General features: G+C 34.7%; 1 protein-coding gene across 1 annotated transcript; it reads left to right on the top strand.

The window, feature by feature from the left end:
• The first annotated feature begins 3,111 nt into the window (after window positions 1–3,111).
• CCDC172 (coiled-coil domain containing 172) lies at window positions 3,112–21,906 on the top strand. Its single transcript, XM_008939069.1, has 8 exons — window positions 3,112–3,190; window positions 3,417–3,502; window positions 6,867–6,983; window positions 8,417–8,582; window positions 10,568–10,669; window positions 11,618–11,720; window positions 20,939–21,026; window positions 21,874–21,906. The coding sequence occupies exons 1-8, from the start codon at window positions 3,112–3,114 to the stop codon at window positions 21,904–21,906; spliced, it is 774 nt and encodes a 257-aa protein (XP_008937317.1).
• Window positions 21,907–22,159: the final 253 nt, after the last annotated feature.

The raw sequence follows: 22,159 nt of genomic DNA, 5'->3' as shown, positions 1-22,159 counted from the left end.
CTAAAGCTTTGATTTTAAAAGCCACATTATAAAATTAATTTTAAATGTCTGCTATTTTTTCTGCTGCGTATGACAAATAATTACTGAGCTTCTCACTATTTGTTGTCTCACTCCTTCAGCATTGCTGTTCAACACTGCATTTCAAGTGGTTAGTGCTCCACCTTTATTTTTATAGATATATTTACACACACAGACACACACGTTATTTGCCAGTAAAGGAAGGACAGCTCAGACTTCAGCACTGAACACAAAATGATAGCTATGAATTTATGCCACAGAATAATTTCTCTTTATTCCTTCAAGTACTGTAGAAAAGAAAAAAAAAAAAAAAACCAAACCACAAAAATAGATGATAAATACAAAACCAGCAAGAGCAAAGGAAGACCAAAGAGATGTAGTTTGAGGTGGTTTGCTATAAATACAAGATTTCAAAAATAAGCAGTATAATTTGTGTATGGAAAAAATAATAGTATCAGTGTTTAAGAACAAAAGAGGGAAAATATTTGTAACTATAGTCCTATAATTCATAGCTTCTACTTTTACTATTTTTATAGTGAAGACTATATTGCATCATCTAATTTTACCCTGCCACTTCTTTACCTTTGCTTCTTTCATTTTTGCCTTCCAGAAAAACAATTTTTGAAACAATCTGAGCATATATAGTGTAGAAATAAATTACATTAATAAATCATTTTACAGTGACTTGAAATTACAAACTAAATCTTTCTTTTCTTTCTCCTATGCAAACTAGAGAAAAAACTTGTAGAATAAACTTTACTATTAGCACAGCAGCCTGATTACAAGAGGCAATTACTAATTTTGAAGTACACTAGAAAGACATGACCTGATTACAACACAGTGATTAAGATATAGATATAGATTAAGATTAGGATGTACTGATATGACCAACAGAATAAAATTAAAGTCACCTTTCTAACAGCTAGTGATTTACAAAAGATCTTATACTTTGCAAGGAGTCAAACAAAGGTAATTCACATTTTATTTTTATTCTGAAACATTTCGTTTCATACCATCTCATCCATTGCCATGGGAGCCAGGCAACTAAACAACTTTGAAGTAATGACCTTTGTCTTGATTCTGAAAGCACTTGTACATGTTTCACAGATGTGGTTCACTTTATACAATCCTCAGTTATTACTGTGAGATATTTACCATGTAAAAATCAAGCACATGGCAAATAGCTGCAGGAGTCAAAAGCTATGAAGCCTAATGTCAAATATTTGTCCCACTCTGAATTTTTTCAGTCTCTGAAGGAAACTTTTACAGAATTGTTAATTGCGCTGAATAGTCATTCTCAGACAGTGAGAAGTATAGTTGGAGCCAGACTTTTCTTTCTAGGGAGAGCAGTTCCTTTGCCATAATTAGAGGCACTGAAGCACCCTCCACAAAACACAGTCATTTCTTTAATAAGTGACTGAACACCATTCCAGTCTACAGCAGCTTTCTCAGTTTGAAACACAAAAGCAACCAAGTCTCAAAAACTTAAAAGAAGGCTTTTCATTTTATTTTCTCCTTGATCCACTGATAGAGCAGTTCATTTTCTTGAATTTTGTAAAATGACTTTTTCACTCATCAGACCTGTGTAACAAATCACTGTCTCAGTCATCAAATGTTCTCATTTGACTCACCCGTTTTTCCTTTGCCCTTTGGGTAGGAAGCTTCACTTCTGAAACATTCTCTAAATTCACTTTTGTGAACTCTTCTCCCTTCATTGCTCTTTGTTCCATTTTAAAAAATAGTTGCATTTCCTGCAATGTAATGTACTAGTTTCAGGTTTTCAAATTTCATCGGAACCCACATTTTCTTTCTTAGATAGAACAATGTCTTTTCTTTAAAAAGCACCATTTTGTAGTACATTATCAACTATAACATGGCACTTTTTAAGCAGTAAATGCTATAACATAACATTTTTCTAGAATTCTTTTTAATTCTGCTTAGAAAAGCTTTTTCACTAAGACATTTGTGCTCTCATGTATATTGTTTTGCTTTTTGCAGTCAAAGACTTTCTAATTTCTGAACTTTGCCACTGCAGTCTATTCTAAGACAGTATCTCCTCTGAGGAAAACGCCTTAACAAGATAGGACTGTCAATAATGAAAATCTTTTCCAATGTTTAAAAGGCTATAAGGGTATAAAGTTCCATTCCTCCAGGCTTTTTCTGCCTCAAAGGAAACAAGCCAACTTAACATACATATTCCCTGCAGAGAATGTAGTTAATCTTTTTCAAGATGTAGTGTAATGTAGACCCTGTAATATGAATTATATTTTCGTCTGGGTATTTACGTTTCCAGGCATATCATCCAGTAATGTACAAATTAGAAAGTTGCAGAAGCTCAGAGCATAGAAAAATCATGCACAAGTATACTTCAGAAGAGCATATGACAGGCTATGTTACCATCTTTGCTTACTAAGAACTGGAAAAGAAACACTTGGTTTATGTTAATGGTGAAATGCAGCTGAGTCTGATCACTGTTGCTTAAGTTTCATGCAGTGAGCTTTATTGTCTCCTTCTGTATCATAGTAGATTTTAGCCTACTTCCTTAACTGCTAATGTTTGGCATCAATCTTCAAAAGAGAAAGAAACCTAAGCAGATAGAATATTTTAAAAGAATGGTGATCACCACACAGGAGAAGGAAGGGGTAAAAACCTCAGCTTTGGAACAACACAAACCCAGTATAAAGTGTGTGGTCCCCAAGAAATACAGAAAGTCAGAGCTGTTTGATCAAAACTCCCCAGACCATGAGTCAGAACCAATGCTTCACAAATGTGCACAAGTTTGACAAAAAGCATCAAAGCATCAGCTGCCTCTTGCCTAGCTAAATATCTTCTTTCTCCTGCTCCTACTGTGCTGCACCTCTGCCTGCTCATTTCCATCTCCCCTGTTTCCCACGTTGGCTTCCCTCACTTCCCTCTGTGGTCTGAGGTTTCTGTCCTGACCCCAGGAGAGCAGAGGCCAGAGCCAAGCCCTGAGGGAAGGGCTGTGGCCAGGCCCCTCCTCACCTTCCTCCAGGGCACCCCAGCTGTATTCAGCCGGCCCTCCACAGGGACAGCAAGACCCAGAGGACCCACAGAATCCACAAGAAGGCAGAAATGAACCTGGATGCTTTGTTCCAGCAAATACAGTTCACAGAGAAGCAGGCGAGGGAGAAAAGGTGCCTCATCCAACAAGGTCTGTCCCATGGCTGCCATCTCGTGGGCCCGAGAGCAGCACTGACCATTTAATGGCCTCTCCGTTCCCCAGGGGACAAGCAGGGTGGCCCCTCTGTGCTGTCATTTTGTCAGCGAAAGCTTGGCAGGTAGCCAGGCTGGCTGCTTCTTACCAATGGCATGTTTTTATAAGAATGTAACTTTTACAAACTGAGCACACGTTCTTACGTGTTTTTGTTGCCTTGCAGCTAAACTCGATATAAACAGAAGTTATGAAAAAATTAACCAAATAAAAGAAGAGCTGAGCACTGCAAAAATGAAATTAGAAACAAAGGTAAGCAGGCATGTTTATAGTAGACTTCATAACAAAATACATTCTATTTGCAAATATATGACCTATTCTTTCCGGAATAGATTCATAAACACTTTTCAAGGAATATGTTTCACCTACTGAGTAACACAGCATCGAGAAAACTTACACTGGGTGTTTCTGTAGTGAAAAAAGATTTGTCAACATCTTTCCTCTCTCACAAACCTCACCCTCCAAGCTGGCTCCTGGCTATTTGCTCACCTCAGGGGTAAGAGTGTTTCCTGGTAACGCTTCCAAACTCTGGAAGCACTGGAGACAGCACATATGCACATCCAAGTCACTCCTGCTCTGCAGAGGGAGGCTGGCAGGGTGTGGACACCATGCCGGGTCAGCCTGTTCACAAGAGGCAGCCACCAGACATCAGCTGGGGCAGACTGATCAGTATGGTGTGAGCAGCTCTGTCTTTGCAGTCCTGGAGCTTCTTAGGGCACTGCCCTTCAGAGGCCCAGAAACCATCCCTTGGTTGCCCGCTGCCAATCATTAAAGGCCTTTCACTGAAAATATATGTAAATAGTGCCTGTGTTTACTTTGCAGGATCTTGAGTCATGTGCTAAAGATCTTCCCATGAGCCTGAGCTCACAGTTAGAGCTTACAAGGCCTAAGAGATTTTCTAGGAATGCCAAGGACAGAGGAAAGTTTCTGGATCTAATTAGTGTTTTAAAGATTTTATTCTGTTTTACATTTAACCAAACTGGACATTTTTCAGATTAAGCTTCACTATTAATACCTGTGGTTACAAATTTTTAAAAAATCTCTTTGCTTGTGCCTGAAAATGAAGATTAATTCTCATCCCCTGTCCTTTTAATTATCTGTGCTGGCAGAATGTGTATACACGACAGAAAACCATAGGGACCCTCATTTGAAATCAGAAATGCTGTATCCTAACACTTCGATATCTTCAAGAACCTTTGGGATATTTCCTCACCTAGTTGTGAAAATAAATATTTGGGGAATGATTTTGACCCTTCGAAAAGCAGGATCTTCTGCCTTTTATAAAAGACTACTGAATATACACATAATACATATCAACTTTACAGTGAGTGGCTCAGAATAAAAGGGAATTCATTTAGAAATATTTACTGGTTGCAAATTGAGACTATAATCATGCAAGCAGTTACTTAAGTGCTTGCACTTATGCATGCCACAATCTCAGAGTCCAAAAGTGCTCTGATTTAATAAATTATTTAACCAACACATTATATCTGGGTGTTGCTTGTTACGGAAAGTCCTTTGTAGTCTTGCTCATAAATTTATTTATGAACATCACAGTTTTATGTTTATACTACTAATATGTTATTGGTGCATTGTGATTTATAATCAAGGTTTATGTGGTAGGTACAGAAGGTCCCAAGAGTTGAGCCATTATTGTAAACAACTAATGGGAAGAGCTGAAGAACTCTTCTTAATTAAATCTTATGTGCTTTACCCACCAGGGTTAACAATATTCTCACTGATATCCACAAAAATATGTTTTACTTGCTTGCTTAGTTTGACGTGGATTCATTTATAGATACAAAATAATACAGAAACCAAATAAAATGGGCAAAAGCATCTCAGTCTGTATTTAGGTTTAAAGATTATATAGTCATCGAAATTATTTAAAGTAATTTATTTTTCAGCACAGGAATTAAGGTTACATATGTCTACAATAGTAAATGTGATGCAAATAATATTAAATAATATTGTTCTACTAATGCTGTTCAATTTGTCCAGCACCAAATAACTGCCATTTCTTTATCAACACATATATCCAAGCACATGCATGCACAGCAGCTTATGCCTGAACAAGCAGATGGGACTGAGTTCAAAAGTGTTCTGACATCTATTTTCACAGAGATTGCCTGTGGTCAGTCAAAGAATCCTAGGAAATGCTATTTTTTTTTTTTACCTCATTTCTGTAAAATCAGGGAGCATGTAATTAGAACCCAAATTACAGCACTTTGCTTTCCATGGTTCAATGATTTCTTAAAACACAAATCTGTTGCAAATGCATAAAGCTGGCACCTTACAGAAGGAGGAACTACACTGCAGCTAGTTATGCTCAGTAATATAAATACAGTGGTATAAGACCATCTCTTTGAATTAATATGTAAAATAAATATTCCTGAGGCAAGCACTTCATGGACACATAGCATGCCAAACATATCAAGGATAAGGAAGAAATCTAGTCCTTTCTTTTCCAACTCTCACGTTTTCATCTTAGGGCATTTGATTCCACTATCATCCCTTTTTTGATCAGATACACTTCATCTACACCCTCTCCAAAATCTTCTAAATTATTTAATTTTACAATCTTTTTATTTTACCTCTGTACTAGCACTATTATTTAGTCTTTTCTGCTTCTACACACACAGTCATGTGTCAGCCCGAGTATTCAATTTACTTCCTGCTACTTACCCTGTGCCTTTACAGTCCATGGGCAACTCTGCTAACTTTACTTTCCCTAGTCATTTTTCTGAGTATTACAGTCTGAGTAATTTTCTTGACCTTTTTCTGCACTTCATTAGATGAAAGATTTTCATCCGTTAAGAGTCTTCAACAGTTAGCTGCTCCCTATTTATCTGCTGTTATAATGTACCCCACTATATATCTTAACTTAGGTTACATGATAACACAGTAAATGTGCTGCAAAATTGAGGACATCTTCACCAGATTTTGAAAATGCAATGGCTGAACAGCATACCCTTCAATCAGATAAACTACTGTTTAAAAATAATAAAACTAAAAATAAAACTATATGCAAAACAGAAGTTTGGGCCTTGGGAGAGGGCTATGGTCAGTCTTCAACCAACGAGCTAATTACATTACACTTCCTTGGCTAAGAATTTCAGAAATGATGCTCAGGAAAATATGAGCATATCCTTTCCTCCTTCACATATGCAACAGTAGAATTACAGAGTTAATGATGTGTACATTTATTCAGTCCAAACCATGATGTTGGACTCCTGTCCCTCTGATATTATTGTCTGATTTGGTATGTGATGAGCTTTACACCATAGATGGAGGACACTGTACTATGTTGTATAAAAGATGCTGTATGCTCAATGCTTGTCCTAGTTTTAACCTGAAGAAAATTCTCCTAAACAGATTTTAAAATGCCATTTTAGATAGATAGAGCAGCACTTAATGTGTCTTTTAAAGAAAGGATACTTTTCAAAGGCTTAGTGGTATATTGTAAGATCACTGGGGGGGAAGAGCTGTTATGCTTTTATTAGTCCAGCAGCTATGCCAGCTGTGTTTTAACTGGACCAAGATCCTTATGTACAGTATCAAAGCATATTAAACAATAACCTTTCATTATAACCTTTGGTTTTTTTTCTCTTGGAAGGTTCAACATCTATCTGAAAGACAATTCTACTTAGAAATTCTGAAGAAACGTGAAGACAGCTTAGAGAAACAGAAAGCTGAACTTATAAATCAAAAAAGTAGTCTTCTTAAAATCTTTGTACGTTTCCAGCTACAGTATTCAAACAGCTTTTTTGTACTGTATGAGAGTTGTGAGCTTTAAAATCTGGAAATATGGAAGTAGTAATGTTTTAAATATGGAAAATATTTTTTTCTCTATCATACTTGACAATATAAATGTGTATAAATTCTCACTATTTAATCCATGATTTAAGATAATGTATGCTGCAGTTTATATACAAAGCTGATTTAACATTCTTGACTTCATTTTCTAATGCCTGCTTTTCTAAGACTGAACTCCAATTCTTTGTAAAAGAAATCTAGGCAAGTCTCACCTTAAATTGGACTGCCTCATCCACAATAAAACATACTGAGAAAGATCAAAGGAAAAACTCAGAGAGGCCAGCACCACAGTTCAGGAATCTTGACATACCACACCATCTCTTTGATGCTAGTCACACCCAGCCACCTCTTAAAAGGTAGCTACTCACAACATGCACAGACAGCAAGTTTTTCAGTTCTCTCGTGCCAATGGGAGTATTGCCTTCCTCTTATTTTATCGTGGATCCTTGGACCTGTGGATATTAAGAAACACCACACAAGTAGTCTTCTCTGCATATGCATTTATACTTTAAATCAATAGAACTATATTTTAAACATTCAGTAGGAATCACCAGTATTAACCCTAAATATTTAGGCAGATATCATTTTAATTAAGTAAAATTTTTTCAGCATCTAAAATATTCCAAATCCTATGTATACAAAGAAAGAAAAATAAGTATCATAGAAATATTATTTAGGTATGAAAGCTAAAAATCCTTTGAAAAACTGTAAAATTTCCTTTAATTGTAACCAGTCAAGTTTGATACATATCTTATAATTTCTCTGTTCCTGTGCATAGGGTTTATTTAATTTAATGTATCAATCAGTTAGGATATTTTTAAAATAAATTTAATATTGCCTTTCTCTTTAGAATTTTTTTTCTAGAAAATGAAACTGTAACTTCCTATCAACTGTAGCTTTCTTGATAGGTATCAAGAGAGTTAAACAGCTTACTTAAACCGTTATTGAGAGGAATAAACACCACCCTTATTTCATTTAATAACTTTTTTTCTTTTAAAGAGTGGCCATACTATGGTACTGACTATAAACAGAACTTTCTACTAATTTCAGTAAACAATTGAACTGAAAAACTGTTGGCATAACCCTGTAACATAATGTAGTGATTTTTTTCAAACTTTTATTATTAAGAATATATCCTTCACTTTTTCATAAAAAATAAATAAAATTAAAGCAACAGACAAAATTATAGAGCTGTAGACCATTTTCTGGTTCTCATAAGTCAGTAAAAGTAAATATACTACATATATACTACAAGCTTAAGGATAAACAACAGTGTGTTTAGGTCTGCCTAGCTTAACAGGGACTTTCTTTTTTCACCTGGACATTCAGTTTTCCCTTTCTTTTTTTCAGACAGATTCAAAGAGAAAAATGACTGAAGAGGAAGATAATTTTATTAAAGAAGTAGCAGAATTTAACAATGAGTATGGACTAACAAGTAATAGAGAACTTCTGATTAAAAAAAAAGTCAAGACTGAATTAAATGATTTAGAGAATGAGGTAGCTCTGCTGAAAAACGGTAAGTCTTACATTAAACTATTTTATCTTGTATTACCAGAGAATGAACACAAATCAGTAAAATATAGCCGTGCAAAACAATAATTTTCATTTCATATCCTTACTGTCTGGAGCTTCCTCTTAGTGCTAAACTGAGTGTGATTTGACCTAGCACATTACACAAGGGCAATTAAAGCCTCTTCTGTTCTTTATTCTGTTCAGTCCTTTCTGACTAGGAACCTTATGAGGAGCAGCAGACCTGCAGAAGTGGCTCCCCAAGTCTGATGTCAACCAGCACAGAGGTGCTCTGTCATACATAGCTTACTATATTAGGTTTGCACTGCTTATAATCACCTATGGTTAAGCTATGTAAATGTCCTTTGCTTCAAAAAAACTATATGTGCAGATGTCTTCTAGGACTGGTCTTTTATTGCAATGGTATAACTTAATCTTTGAGTTAAGATACAAAATATGAGATTTCTCAGAACAGAGAGTCAAACTGAAAAACTGAAAATTCATCATGGAAATTGGAGTTGTCATGGATCATCAGCTGAACATGAGTCAATGACATCAGAAAGCCAACACCATACTGAGACATAAACATAATTTTGACCTCTAAGACATACAAATTAATCCTTCACTCTATTTAGGGCAGTTAAGCTCTTAGCTGGAGTATTGTGCACCTAGGTTTGGATATTACACTTCAAGAAAGAACGTGGACCAGCTGGAGAGAATCCACATGGGGCCAGTGAGGGTGATGAGAGGTCTGGAGAACATATGAAGAACAAAAAATTAAAAATTAGGACTATTTAACCCATGAAAGAAAAGGCTGATGGAAGATGAGTATCAGTCTTCAAATAGTGAAATGATTCTGGAAAAAGGAAAAGAATATATTCTCCATACCTAGGATAAACTGATTAAAAAGTAACAAATGTAAACCACAATAGGGGAGAGCATTGCTGACTGTTTAGAAATCTTTCTAAGAGCAGTGAACAATTGAAACACCCTGCCTTAGGAGATTCCATTACCAAAGGAATTAGGAGTCTCCATTACCAAAGGTCTTCAAAAACAGATTAGAGAAGGATCTGTCAGAAATGACAGAGGTGCAGCTGATCCTGCCTTCCGGAGGAGGAACGCTGTAGATGACCTCCTAAAGTCCTTTCCAGACTCATGATTATATCATTCAACAAGTGCCAGCACTTCAAATTCATGATATCTGATATGAAGTTGCTGAAATATTGGAGTGTGTACTTGGGTGGTACCTTCCTTCTGTATTTCCTTTGTCTCTGATTCTGATCTACAACCCTAAAACACTCTGTGTTTGGGGCATCTGTTACTTTTAATGGCTAAATTTTACATATTCAGGCAGATCTGATAAGTCAAATGATCAGTAGGACATGAAAGGTGACTAAGATTCTTTTGTAGGTTCAGTTGCTGTCTTGATTCTATCCTTTTAAACTGAACCTTTTTTGAGGTACAACTTGTTTGCTACAGTACTGAGCACACTGACAACACTAAAGAGACATTTTTAAGTACCTCATAACAAAGAAATTATGTGAGGACCTCCAGTTGTTAGGGAAACAATAACAATTCATTCCAGATGTTGTCAATGGTCAGGTTCAAATATCCATAATACTAAAATAAAGGGACTTTTTTAGTCCTGCTGAGGAGTGTCTATTTACCACCTATTCAATGAGTCATCTTCCCTTATAGCTGAAGTAACTCTGGAGCAAAACATTCTGTCTATGCCCAGTCAACAAAATATGTCAAATATCTTAATAATATTTTTTAAAACCTAAAGCCCTTTTCTTTCATAGTTATGAATACATTATATGACACATAATTTCTTGTGAACTGGGTTTTATGTGACTGATTTTATTTGATTTTAGGTTTATATTTAAGGTTCTTTTTGATGAGCCGAAGATTAGAAGTAGTTAAGAATAGTTGAGATTATACTGTGAAGACTAATGCAATGCATTTTAAATTAAAAATACCTTTTTTTCTTAGAAATGGAGTCAATGGAACATAACAATGTTCAGTTAAATGCACTCCAGCTGCAGAAGAACGAATTAAAGCAAGATTTGTTTATTCTCCAAAACAAACTCAAAGGTGTGCCTGATAACCACTTCTTATTATAACAATTTGTGAGTGACAAATGCTTTCAAAAAAATCTTTTAAGTCAAGTTATTTTTCTCAAGAAACAGAAGCAAGATTTTAATATATTTTTACATTATATAATAAATTATATTCTAAACATGGTTGTAAAAAATATTATGGATTTCAGTAAGATTTATTTTAAATGTCAGTGATACTGAGGTCTACAAATTTGCTGAATCACAAGCTATAAATATGAAAAATAACTTTTTACTTTGATAGTAAGTTATATACTTAGAGATTTTTTTTTTGTTATGAAGGGAACTTAAAATCTGCATAAATATTGTTTAAAACCCACTAACATATAATTAAAGAATGTCACTAAAATTCAAGTTTTTAACAAGTAATGTGGCTTGGGCTAATAAAGACAGATTTGGTCTAGGTGGTAGATCTGCGAGATGTAAATTCAACTCTCCACTCTTCACTGACTTTTGTGTGTTCATGTATGAAAGTCTGTACATAAATTCTACACACACAGCTGGGAGGAATGTGTCAAGGACACAGGAAACTCTATAAAAGAAAAAACTAAAAATATACAGATTCTGTGATATCACAAGGAATAGTGATGATTTTGAAATCTGGATTAATAAAAGATAATGTAGAAGTGGTTTAGTAACTTTTTCACAAATATGTAAATAACAAGCCATGGGAAAGAGAGCTAAGAAAGACAGGATGTAAACATGGTCATAAATTGTTTGGGAAAAAGAACACAATTTTCTAGAAGATTGCCATATGCATATCAATTACAATAATAAAATAATTCATTTTTGTTATTCAGATGCCTTTACCCTACAGACTGTTTCATTAGGAAATATTAGAAAAGATAAATTTAGAAAACATTAGAAGTCTCTGAATATGGATGATTAATATATCCTTATAAGGTAATTCTTATTTTATATTTAGACCTTGAGACAGCAATCAAAGAAGCTGAAAGAATGACAAAAGATCTAGAAGCAGAAAAAGTTCAAGTCACTGAAAAACCTCAGACTGATCCTGAATGTTTAAGGTAAGAGTCTCTTATTAATAAGTGCCTAAGTTTAATTTTAGATCTGTAAGTGCATTCCAGTCCTGCTGGCAATGACTGTTTCACCTTTCCTGTACAATATTCCTCTGAAATCAGATATGAATAGTTTATTTTTATTGCAGAACACAAATTCCTGGTTGTTACAGCCTTTCACCCTTACATGCATACTTCAATGAACTAAAAACTGACTGTTTGCAAGTCAGTCAAACTTGGAGGAGGAACAAAGACTGGTCCTTGAGTGGAAGGCCAGTTCTTAAGTTTCTGTGAAAATACTGTTGGCACACAAAGTACTGATGAAGTACCCCATGCTATACGTGCTACTTCTGTCTGTCTCAGCAGAGCCTGGTTGCAATGGAACAGATTGCTCACAGATTGACTCTTTGGGTCATATGGGCCTTGTACTGAAGCGACTAAATGCAGATTTATTTTCCCTGTGATCTCTATCATCAGTTCCCATTTGCCTTCAAATTAAGCTGGTTTAGAACAACATTTTGAAGATTTAACCAAGATAGAAGACCTTACACAGTCTCCCTTAATAGTGAACATCACTTCCCAGACACTGAGTAGGAATGATTCGTTTCATGTCTCTTTGCTTAAGTGATATTTACATTTTCACTACACAGAAAATAATGGTTTTTTTCAAGGAATAAAATTTCTTCCTATTCCATATTACAGAATTAACCACATTTTCCCTGTTTTGTGGTGTTCCAGCTGAATATGTCTATGGATATTCAAAAATAAATTGACAGTGAAAAGAACTCTTCCTAGCAAAGCATCTCCAAAATATTCTCTATCAGAAATTAGATAAAATTTTGAAGAGAACTTTGAGCATTTTTCTGAAAGATAATTTAGTAAAGGCCCATTTTTTGCTGAATATCAGTTTTTGAAAGAAAATTATATATCAGCTCTATTACTAACTCTCTTCAACCTCTGACATGGTGTTGAGACATGGCCAAAATTCCCTCAGCTTAAAAATTAATTAGCTCACAATTCTGCATACAGTAGCAAAAACTTCACATTCAACAAATACGTAGAAGGCACGGTGTAAATAATAATAAGAGCAGCAATTCTGTAAGACAGCATGTTATAATTCACTCTTTTACATTATTCATTCCATCGTGATATACTGGGGTTTGTGATACATGAGGTTGTCAACTTCCTTCTAAATAACGTACTTCCCTTGGAGTAGTTTATTGCCATGATGCCACTTAATATTCAGATTAGTGTAATTAGTTTTCTATAACAGGTTTCCTGTGTATAAGGTACAGAAGGAGCAAATATTATATTGCTAATCCCTGGTTCTTCCAGCGATCACTATGAGATCCCAGGGAAATCATTCAAATCCTTCACTTCCCTTGGATCAGAAGAGCTCAGTGCTTTGTTGAGAGATAGCCCTGAACAAGTTAGCCCATGTGCCAGAAGCAACACAGCTATCTTACTCTACTTCCATGTCAGCAATAATAGATTCTGCTTTTCAGCAGAGCCAAGCAGGCAGTCCTCATTTGTTCATTTGTCTACTTCTGCATGTCATAGTGATGTTTAGAATTACCCCAAACCTTATCAGACTTATACAGCTCTAGCAATTATTTTTTCTTTTTTTTAAAAAAACCTACACATCACCTCTAGGTTTGGACTACTGAATTAAGAGAATGAAAGGGAATTTAAAGTATTACATGCTAGAAATAGTGCAGTATATAAATAGTCCCTCTGAATGTACCTGATTGCCCTCTAGTACCTACAAGGAGGTCTTCAAGAAGATGGACCCAGGATCTGCACAATGCTGTAGAGCAGAAGGACAAAATGGAAAAAGCATAAGATGAAACGAGGGGGTTAGAAAGATTTTATGGAAAATCTGTTTTCCTTTGCTATACTATCCTCACAATAAACGGTTGCCTGGAGGGGCTGCATGGTTTTAACCCTTGAAGGTTTTTAGACTTGACCTGATAAAGCCCTGAGGTCTGACCCTGTAGCTGACCCTGCTTTGAGAAGGACATTGGGCTAGATGACCTCCTGACAACTCTTCCAGTCTGAATTATCCAATGAGCCAATTATTGTGGGTTGCACAGCCCACAGGTAAATACATATACACTGGCTTGTGCCTACACTGCACAGAAACAGTGCAACAAACGAGTCATCTGCACATTGCCTGGCATTGGGTGAGATTAAGATATATTTGTAGTGACATTAAGATATAATGTCATGTACCTACATATAAATTCCATTCAAAATGCATGAAATACTTAAAGGAGTTATGTCCAGCACAGCTGAGTGCTGGACATAACTCCTTTAATCAAAATGACAACCACATTTGAGAAACAACCCTTTTTAACCTGACAAGATAAGCTTTTTCCCCCCAAACAGTGTCTAATGCTAAGGTAGTATTTTAGTTTTTACTGGAAGTCATATATATATATATATATATGAGATGATAATATTTTGCCACAAGTAATGTGTATCAAAAATACATCTTATTTTTCTATGAAATAAGTAGAAAATTTGATTCTGTTTTTACAGAGCAGGAAATGCACCACTTTCTAAATAGTAAAAATACTAATGTTTTTAGTGTTTCCTTAGAACAAATGTGAGAGACAGTCAGCATCAATAATCTGATATATGTAGCTCCCAGATCACCCTGTAAGTCTGTTATTGTACCACATACCTAGTCCCAAGCTTAAAAATCAATATCAAAAGTAGCTGGCAAAGCAAGAATCTTCATTACAATTAAGTATCTATCTTAAAATAAATTGCATTTCAGCTGAAGAGTGTAGCCAGCTAATTCAAATTACAGCAATTCATCTTTGATCTCAGAAAAATGCTCTACACAATGTCTGCAGTTTCATAAAATTTCTCCCAAATCCATCAAAGAATTACAAAAGGTCATGAGAAGCACATACCAGTAATTCCAACAGCTGTTGGTGCTGCAGTTATAGGTTTGTTCTAATACACATCAGATACAGGAAAAAGCTAACCAAAATTTGAATGTTAAGCACAGATACAGTTATGGAGAAGACACTGGACCCTCTTCCTTAAAGCAAGCACCTTGGAAATGGTAAGTCTCATATCATGAGACAGGTGCATAATTCAGAGAAATATTTAAGAAAAGAGGGCTTATTTTGTTTTTCCAGAAAAGAGTTGTAATTACAATCAGAAGCCTTATTTTAATCATCCATTCTGCCAGTGCCAACCCCAAACACAAAACAGCAGGAGAGAACTCTGGCATCAGCTCCCTTGAGTCACATTTCAGCAAGCAGCATCACTTAGGTGGAACCATACCAATTACAGAGTCAAGCAGAGACTGACACCTGTATATTCCTAGTTATGCCATCTCAATATTATATTCATTATAACAACTTACTATGTTAAATATTTATTTTTTTAATGTGTTGCCTTATGTAAAGCAACTTAGAAATAATAATAATAAAAGGAATAATTTTAATTAAAGCTTATTTAGATCTAAGAACAAACAGTTTCTACCTAAGACTGGTATTTTTTCACACTTTTCTAAATGTAGAACTGGTTCTCTGAAACCAGAATTTCTGTTCTGCTTAAGAAAAGCAGTTGCAGAGGGGAAGTGCATGAAGTCAGCGTGCTTTGTAATAGTTGAAGGCTTCCTAATTCCTGAAAATAAAGGAATCAAATGTTTCTTAAGCTTTGTAAGGCAGAAAAAGAAACTCCAATACCAAAATTAAGAAGGAAAAAGGGATGCTTTCATTCATACAAATCATACAGGAAATACGCTCATTAGAACTGAACAATGTTTTATGTTAACAGTGGACTGCCAAAGGCCATGCATGGCTCTTGTGGTTTTTAAAAAAAAATATTTTGAATTTAATTTTATGTTAAATTTTATAATCAGGAAATAGAAACCTCTGGAGTAATATATGTGGTTCAAAATGAGTTTTTTAATTACAATCTCCTCATCGATTTCTTAAGCTTTTCTTTTTAATAGGAGCACCCAGTGGAACTATCATAGTCTGAATTATGTTAAAATAGGTTTCCATTATAAATTGAAGTATGGCTTTATAAAAAGTAGATCAAGTCAGACTAATGATATCTCTCTGTGATAAGACAAATGATTGGTTAGAGAAAGAAAATGCAAATGACATCTATCTAGACATTAGTAAAGTATTTGATGTGATCCCACATGGGATACTACTACCTGTTAACCTGGGGAAAACATATTAAAAATTTTGAGTAAGGAAATGTCTAATAGTAATAACAGTAATAGGTCTGAGTAAAGAGATATTTGGGCTGGAAGAAGGTAATTACAGTCACACTTGGTCTGCCTTAATGTTTAAATACTGACTTTGAATAGAAAGGGCTTTGAGACAATAATATAAAACTGAAAAACTGTAGACCTTGTAGACTGGAGTCACTGAAAAAAAAAGAGAGGGAATATAATTACATACAGTGCAAGTTTATGTACCTATCACACAACTAAGAACTTCAATAATATGTACCTGGAAGCAAAGAAAAGAGGCCTGAGCATTCTGTGTAATCAGAAGACAACTATAAACATCAAAAGTAAATATAGCTGTGGAAAAGATAAAAGTAAGAGATATTTCCAACAAAAACTGGGAGGATGTAGGAATATTCTGTGCAAACTTCCCACCTACTTTTCAAGGAAGGTGCATTTAGCACAGAAGATGAGCACAGAATGGAGAGCCCACAATGCAGAAGGGAGCAAGGACATTTCTAAATTCTTTCTAACTCTGATATATAGTTCACAGGAAACAAAGCAGTACAATATAGGGATATTAATTTCACTAATATTGTAGCAATATTAATATATCCAAACTCAGATCTTATTTTCCCTATACAACAGAAAAATCAAGATATTTGAACTAGAAGGATCATTGACCTATATTTATTTTTCCTGCCTTTCAGTAAGAATCTTATTAACCTCTAGAAATACATTTCAGTTTTGATGTCTCTGATGCTTGTAAATGTTTTCTTTCCTGCGTGACTTGTTCTTACAGCTCCTATGGAAAGCAGTCCAGATAACTTTGGTTTGCTGTCTGCACAAAAGCAAAGCTCATCATAAATGCAGTTTAATTCAGTGTACTTTAACCTTTCCATGCTTATTCATCTATAATGATGTATTACTTAAAGACTTCTTGTGATGTTTTATGTATTTTAAGACTATAAATTTCAAAACCCAACCAAACAAAAAGAAACCACACTTTTCAAGACCTAGAACTATTTTTATAAATAGTTGCCTGGTAGCAGTCACAAAACACTTTAATCAATGATACTTATGTATTTACAATCAGGATTTGATCCAGAACAAATCTGAAATTTTCTCATTTTACCTAAGGTATTTCTATTTATTTTAATTTACATTCAATTCTCATTGTTATGTAGCTTAGTACCCTGTTTGCTTTCATGTTTCATCTTCTTGCTAGCTTTTATTATTACTACTAGATCACTTAATATTTATTCTATTTCTGCTCCATCAAGCACATACTTTTATAATTTATTTGTTCAGCTCAAGTGCTTGAGTTTATGTTCTGAGATACTGAATTCCATTTAGGACTTATTTTCTCCCTTCCTCAATCAATTGATAATAGTCTGGAATTTATTGACTTCCTCAGCTGTATCAATAACATTTTCTGCTTAGTAGTGTCAGCAAATTGTAAACATCTAGCAAAATCTTAGCTCTGTGTTAGCTCTACTTTGGCTTGAGACAATAAACAAGTCTTCTTACTTTTCGTCAGACTCAATAAAGTCTTAAAACCTCAATAGAAGTTTCTCCTGAGATTTATGATAAAATTCAGGAAAATCAACATATATGCTCTCAAGTTTATTTACAGCTTCTTGGAACTTTTTTGCACTGTAAAGTCTATGCCCTGCATATCAGTGTCAAGCAGTTCCCTTTTATAATACACTTTAATGTTTTCCCTTGTATTATGGTTAAAAAATAAAATGGTGGTCACAGACAAGGCAAAGACAAGAAAGAAAGAAGAACAAGAAAGTTTTACTTGTCAGAAAAACATGCAAAGGAACAGTCTTCTCCTTCTGCAACTCCAACAATAACAAAGTAGGGTTGTTCTCCCCCACTTAGGGGAAAAAAAAAAAAAAAGGCTCTAAAAATACATATTCACCCTGCCTTCCACACAAATTATTTCTTCTTTGAGACCTCTTCATATAAAATTATTCATTGAATACATTTTGGCTACTCGAGTCTTGATCCAGTAATTTGAATCTGGGGATGACTTTTAGAGAAACCTGTTTGACAATGGCATTCTTTTCGTCATAGTTCAGTTCATAAGACCAGCATGCATTGATTTCACAATTATTTTTCCTATTTGTCTTCTGCATATATACAGCTGAAATTCAAGAGTGGTATCAACCACAAGCGCCAATGACATTTAATAGCTGTGCTCATTTCAAAGCTGCAAAAATCAATCATCTTCAGTGATCTCCTCCTTTTTCATCTCTTTGTCACTTCTGGCATTGAAGAGTAAAGGAGAATGGACCACTGCTAGCAGAGCTCAGTCTCAGGCAAACTAGCATTCAATAAAGGGCTGATGTTCTTGTCCCACCTACTTGATTTAGGGCTAGGTTTAGCTATCACTATTTATCTTGAATCTTTTTCAAAGGAATAGTCAAACCTCTTTTCACAAATGGGGCATTTCAACTCCAGCTGTTCATTAGAAGCCATTACCTGTGATGCTGTAGCTTACCAATAAACTATTAATTTCAGTGCAATGACATCTTTAAAAGATGTATTTTATTGTCATCAAGGAGGCCAAACCGTTAGAAATAAACAAAACCGAAGGACACCAAATGCCAAATGTTAATGTGATTTTCCAGATTATTTTTTAAAGAGGTTTGCTTTTTATCATAGCCATAAGGAGACTATAACTGTCATATTAATCCTTGTTCTGGCGAAAGGTACATCTCTTTCCATTTCCAAAGGTGACAGAAAACCTGTCCTCCAACTAGACAGTATAGTTCCTTGAATAATGGGTTTACAAATTCAATCTGATAGTGGAAAGAGGAATATGAATGTCTTGCTTATCTTAAGTGTAAAATGAAAAAAAATAAATTTGCTTTAAGATTAAGGATTTTTTTAATAGTTCTATTGTCTCACATTCCTTCTGGTAAAACTTCATCATTTGTTCAGTAACTCAGGCACCTCCAATGCATTAATTGTGCTGACTGTAACCTAACAGACAGCCCTTGTTTTGTGAGTATAATATTCCTGGCACATACTGTAATTATCCATCTTCTAAATAAGAAAGAAGGAAGACCTGAAAGCAGAATCAATTGATTAATGTAAAAATTAACCACTACATTTGAATGGATGTTTTTTATCACCTCTACTGCATGCTCAGTAAGGAGCTGCGCTGTCACCACATTTAAAATTTTATATTTTACATCAAATTTTTAAATCCATATACAGAATGTTACAGTTTCAAAGCACATCATCAATAGTAATTAATTCACCATCCCAGGACACAGATAAGCAACTCTCACTGCTTATCTTCTGGTTGTTCTATCCTTAGCGTACACCTAACATGGACTAGTATCCTTCTTAGCTGACAACTTGCAAACAGATAATGCATCAGTTTTGCAATGTGGAAGACAATGAGAGAGAATTTTCTCTGAAATTAACAGACTGTGTCTTTTCCTAAAGTCAATTAGGCAAAATAGGGCTTTTGTTTGTCTTAAATTAGGGTTCTAATGTCAGACTAACAGAGACCACAGAAAGAAAAAAAATGAGGAGGCAATGTAATGAAGTTAAGCTGATTTAATCAAGTTCAGAAGCTGATCTTAGCTCTTGAAATTAAGCTCTCTCAATGAAATTGGTCAGTAAACTAGCACTGTACTACATTACAGTCAATATTTCATTTCTTAAGGTGTAATTCATAATTTCCTTTTATTCAAACACTTGTATTTATTACAAATGCAGGAGAAATACTCCTGAAAGAAGAGGTATTTACTCCTTTGTCATACAAACACACAGAGCTCATACTGTTTCCATACTGATGGTAAGATATTTCCATGTTCCACAGAAACAGTAAAATTAACTTATGGTCCAGTCATGCCACTATTCTAAAGCCACATGGTGACTCAGCTATTCCTCTCATTCATTTTACTTTTAATAAAGCCATTTTCTTGTGTAGAAAAGTAAAAATTCTTATCAGCAGTGGGACAGCTAAAGAGGTGCAACATCTATATAATAGGGTTAAATAATTTATTCCCTATTACAGTATATAAAAGAAGAAATGGTTGCTACTGTCTCTCAACTTCAGAAAAAACAAGATGCTTTGATGCATCAGCTTAGCTGTTAAATGAGAAGCAGAATATATACTTTTCCTCCTCTTTTTCAGTCTGTCTATGTGTCCCAGAATAGTCACATTGTTTGCTGTATTAAGTGTAAGCAATTCCAGCTTTCTCATTTTTCTTATGACAGCCATGGAAAGACTCAGTATAATCTCATCACCTTGCATTCATCAGACTACCGAAAGCTCTGGCATAGATTTCCCTTGGACTACTGAGTATTAATTCAAACCATTACAGTCACTGATGTGCAAATTTTAAGTGTATCCTTTTAGCGGGACTAAATACTCTTTTAAATACAAAACCAACTATATTAAAACTAGTCCACGTTCTAAAAAACGTGGAGAATTCCTGGCTGAGACTATTGGGAAACAGTAAGTGCTGAAGAATAATAGGAGCAGTGGGAAGAGAACTGCAGCAACATCAAAGAAGTCAGTAGAGGGGTCCAATATTCTGTCTGCACCAGCAGCTACAAATAGATACCCAGAGAAAGCAAGAACAGTAACATATGGTACTTCCTGAGTATCAACATTCAAATTCACATGTTTAAATAAAGAAAATGATGACTAATGAGGCTATAATTTTTTCATGGTTTATGAAAACAACACAGTCCAGAAATTTGCCTAACAAAGTCAAGATATACTTTGCAAAAACCCAAAATGTCATTTTCTGAAGTTCTTCACATTGCCATCACAATTGCCAGATCTGAATGAAATCCAACAATATTGTGAGGAGCAGCATATTGGACTGCCAACTACAAAACCAGCAAACTTAAACTCTGCAAATAATTATGCAAATAAATCAATGGGGGTTTTCTCACATAAGTCAAATTGACAATTAGGACCAAAGCTGAAAAAAAATATTTACCCAAGCAATAGTTCTCTGATCCAAAAATTTATTTTTGGACACAGGCTTAAGAAAGAATTGGAAAATTGCAAAGATGACGACTGGGAAAGTATTTGTGAGACTCTTCGAGCAGAAATTGAAATTCTGCAAATGGTATGTCATTTTCATTACGTATTTTAAATGTTGGATAATTTTAGTTTTAAAGGTGTAATTTGACTAGAAGTAGGTTTAAATAAGCAGTTTTTTGTACTATGTACACAGCCAAACATCCTTGCATTGCAGGTGCACTCCAATTCTCATTTGTTTTAGCCTATTATTTCTGAATGTTCAGGAATATAATTTTTCAAAGAAAAGGGAAGCACAGAAAAGAATGTAAAGATACAGTCTTAACACAAGAAAGACCTATTTGGGGGAAGAGTACTAATCATTTGTTTCTTGAAAACTGCAAAAGTTTATGCATTCAGGAGCTAAATGAATTTTACCTCCAGCTGTTGGTTAAATAGAAGATGAAAATATGGAGAAATAGGATAATAATAACACTCTTTTATGTATTATATTATGTCTACTGAAAAAAATCCTTACAAAAACTTAAAATATTAAAAGTTTTTTCTCTAAATGTAAGTTCTAACTTCAAGCTTCTTGATTGTCAATCTATGTAACAATACAAAGATAAAAAATATTTTGAAGTCACATTTTTGGAAATAAAGGGGTTTTAAAGGTCTGTTTCAGAGCCCCTGACTGGGCCGTATGAAGGTGCAGCTGCCACTAACATCTATAGGAGAAAAACACTCACTGGAAATTCATATTATTCACTTTTATGATCAGTTTCAAGTTTCTGTTGGAGGAATGAAGCTTACTTGTACTTTATCCATTAATTTTATTAAGCTTGTCAAGCTTCAGAAACAAACATACAAATAGCTCAATGTTCAAAAACACTGTAAAAAGGAGACTGAATTAATTAGATTTCATTTTCTGTAATTCAATTCTTTCTCTTTTCCAGAATCTATCACAAAAAAAGTCTTCAAACAAATGAATAATATGTGGCATATGATATGGAGTGCCACAGAAGCTAGCCTGAGTATTTTAAAGCTATTTTACTCAGGCTTTATCAGGTTTGATTTTGTTTTGTTGCTGTTCAATTAAACCACAGCTTGTATCTGCCTTGACTTTTAATTAAAATAAAGTTGTATTCATTTAAAGGTGGAGAGGGGTGGGGGTGTTGTGTTTTATCCTCAAGTTCAACAGCTATACATCTTCAGTTTCCTCTCTGTTGTCCATGTTGAACA

Source organism: Merops nubicus, unplaced genomic scaffold, assembly GCF_000691845.1.
Source record: "Merops nubicus isolate BGI_N331 unplaced genomic scaffold, ASM69184v1 scaffold1924, whole genome shotgun sequence".
NCBI classification, from domain to species: Eukaryota; Metazoa; Chordata; class Aves; order Coraciiformes; family Meropidae; genus Merops; species Merops nubicus.
Note: the sequence above shows the minus strand (reverse complement) of the source record. Positions and strands in the feature narration are given on the sequence as shown.

Bases quoted from the DNA above. Each gene is read 5' to 3' on its own strand.
- CCDC172 (XM_008939069.1), top strand. From the start codon at position 3,112: ATGAACCTGGATGCTTTGTTCCAGCAAATACAGTTCACAGAGAAGCAG. The intron at 3,503-6,866 runs GTAAGCAGGCAT...TTCTCTTGGAAG, and splicing joins AAATGAAATTAGAAACAAAG to GTTCAACATCTATCTGAAAG. The intron at 21,027-21,873 runs GTATGTCATTTT...TCTCTTTTCCAG, and splicing joins AAATTGAAATTCTGCAAATG to AATCTATCACAAAAAAAGTC.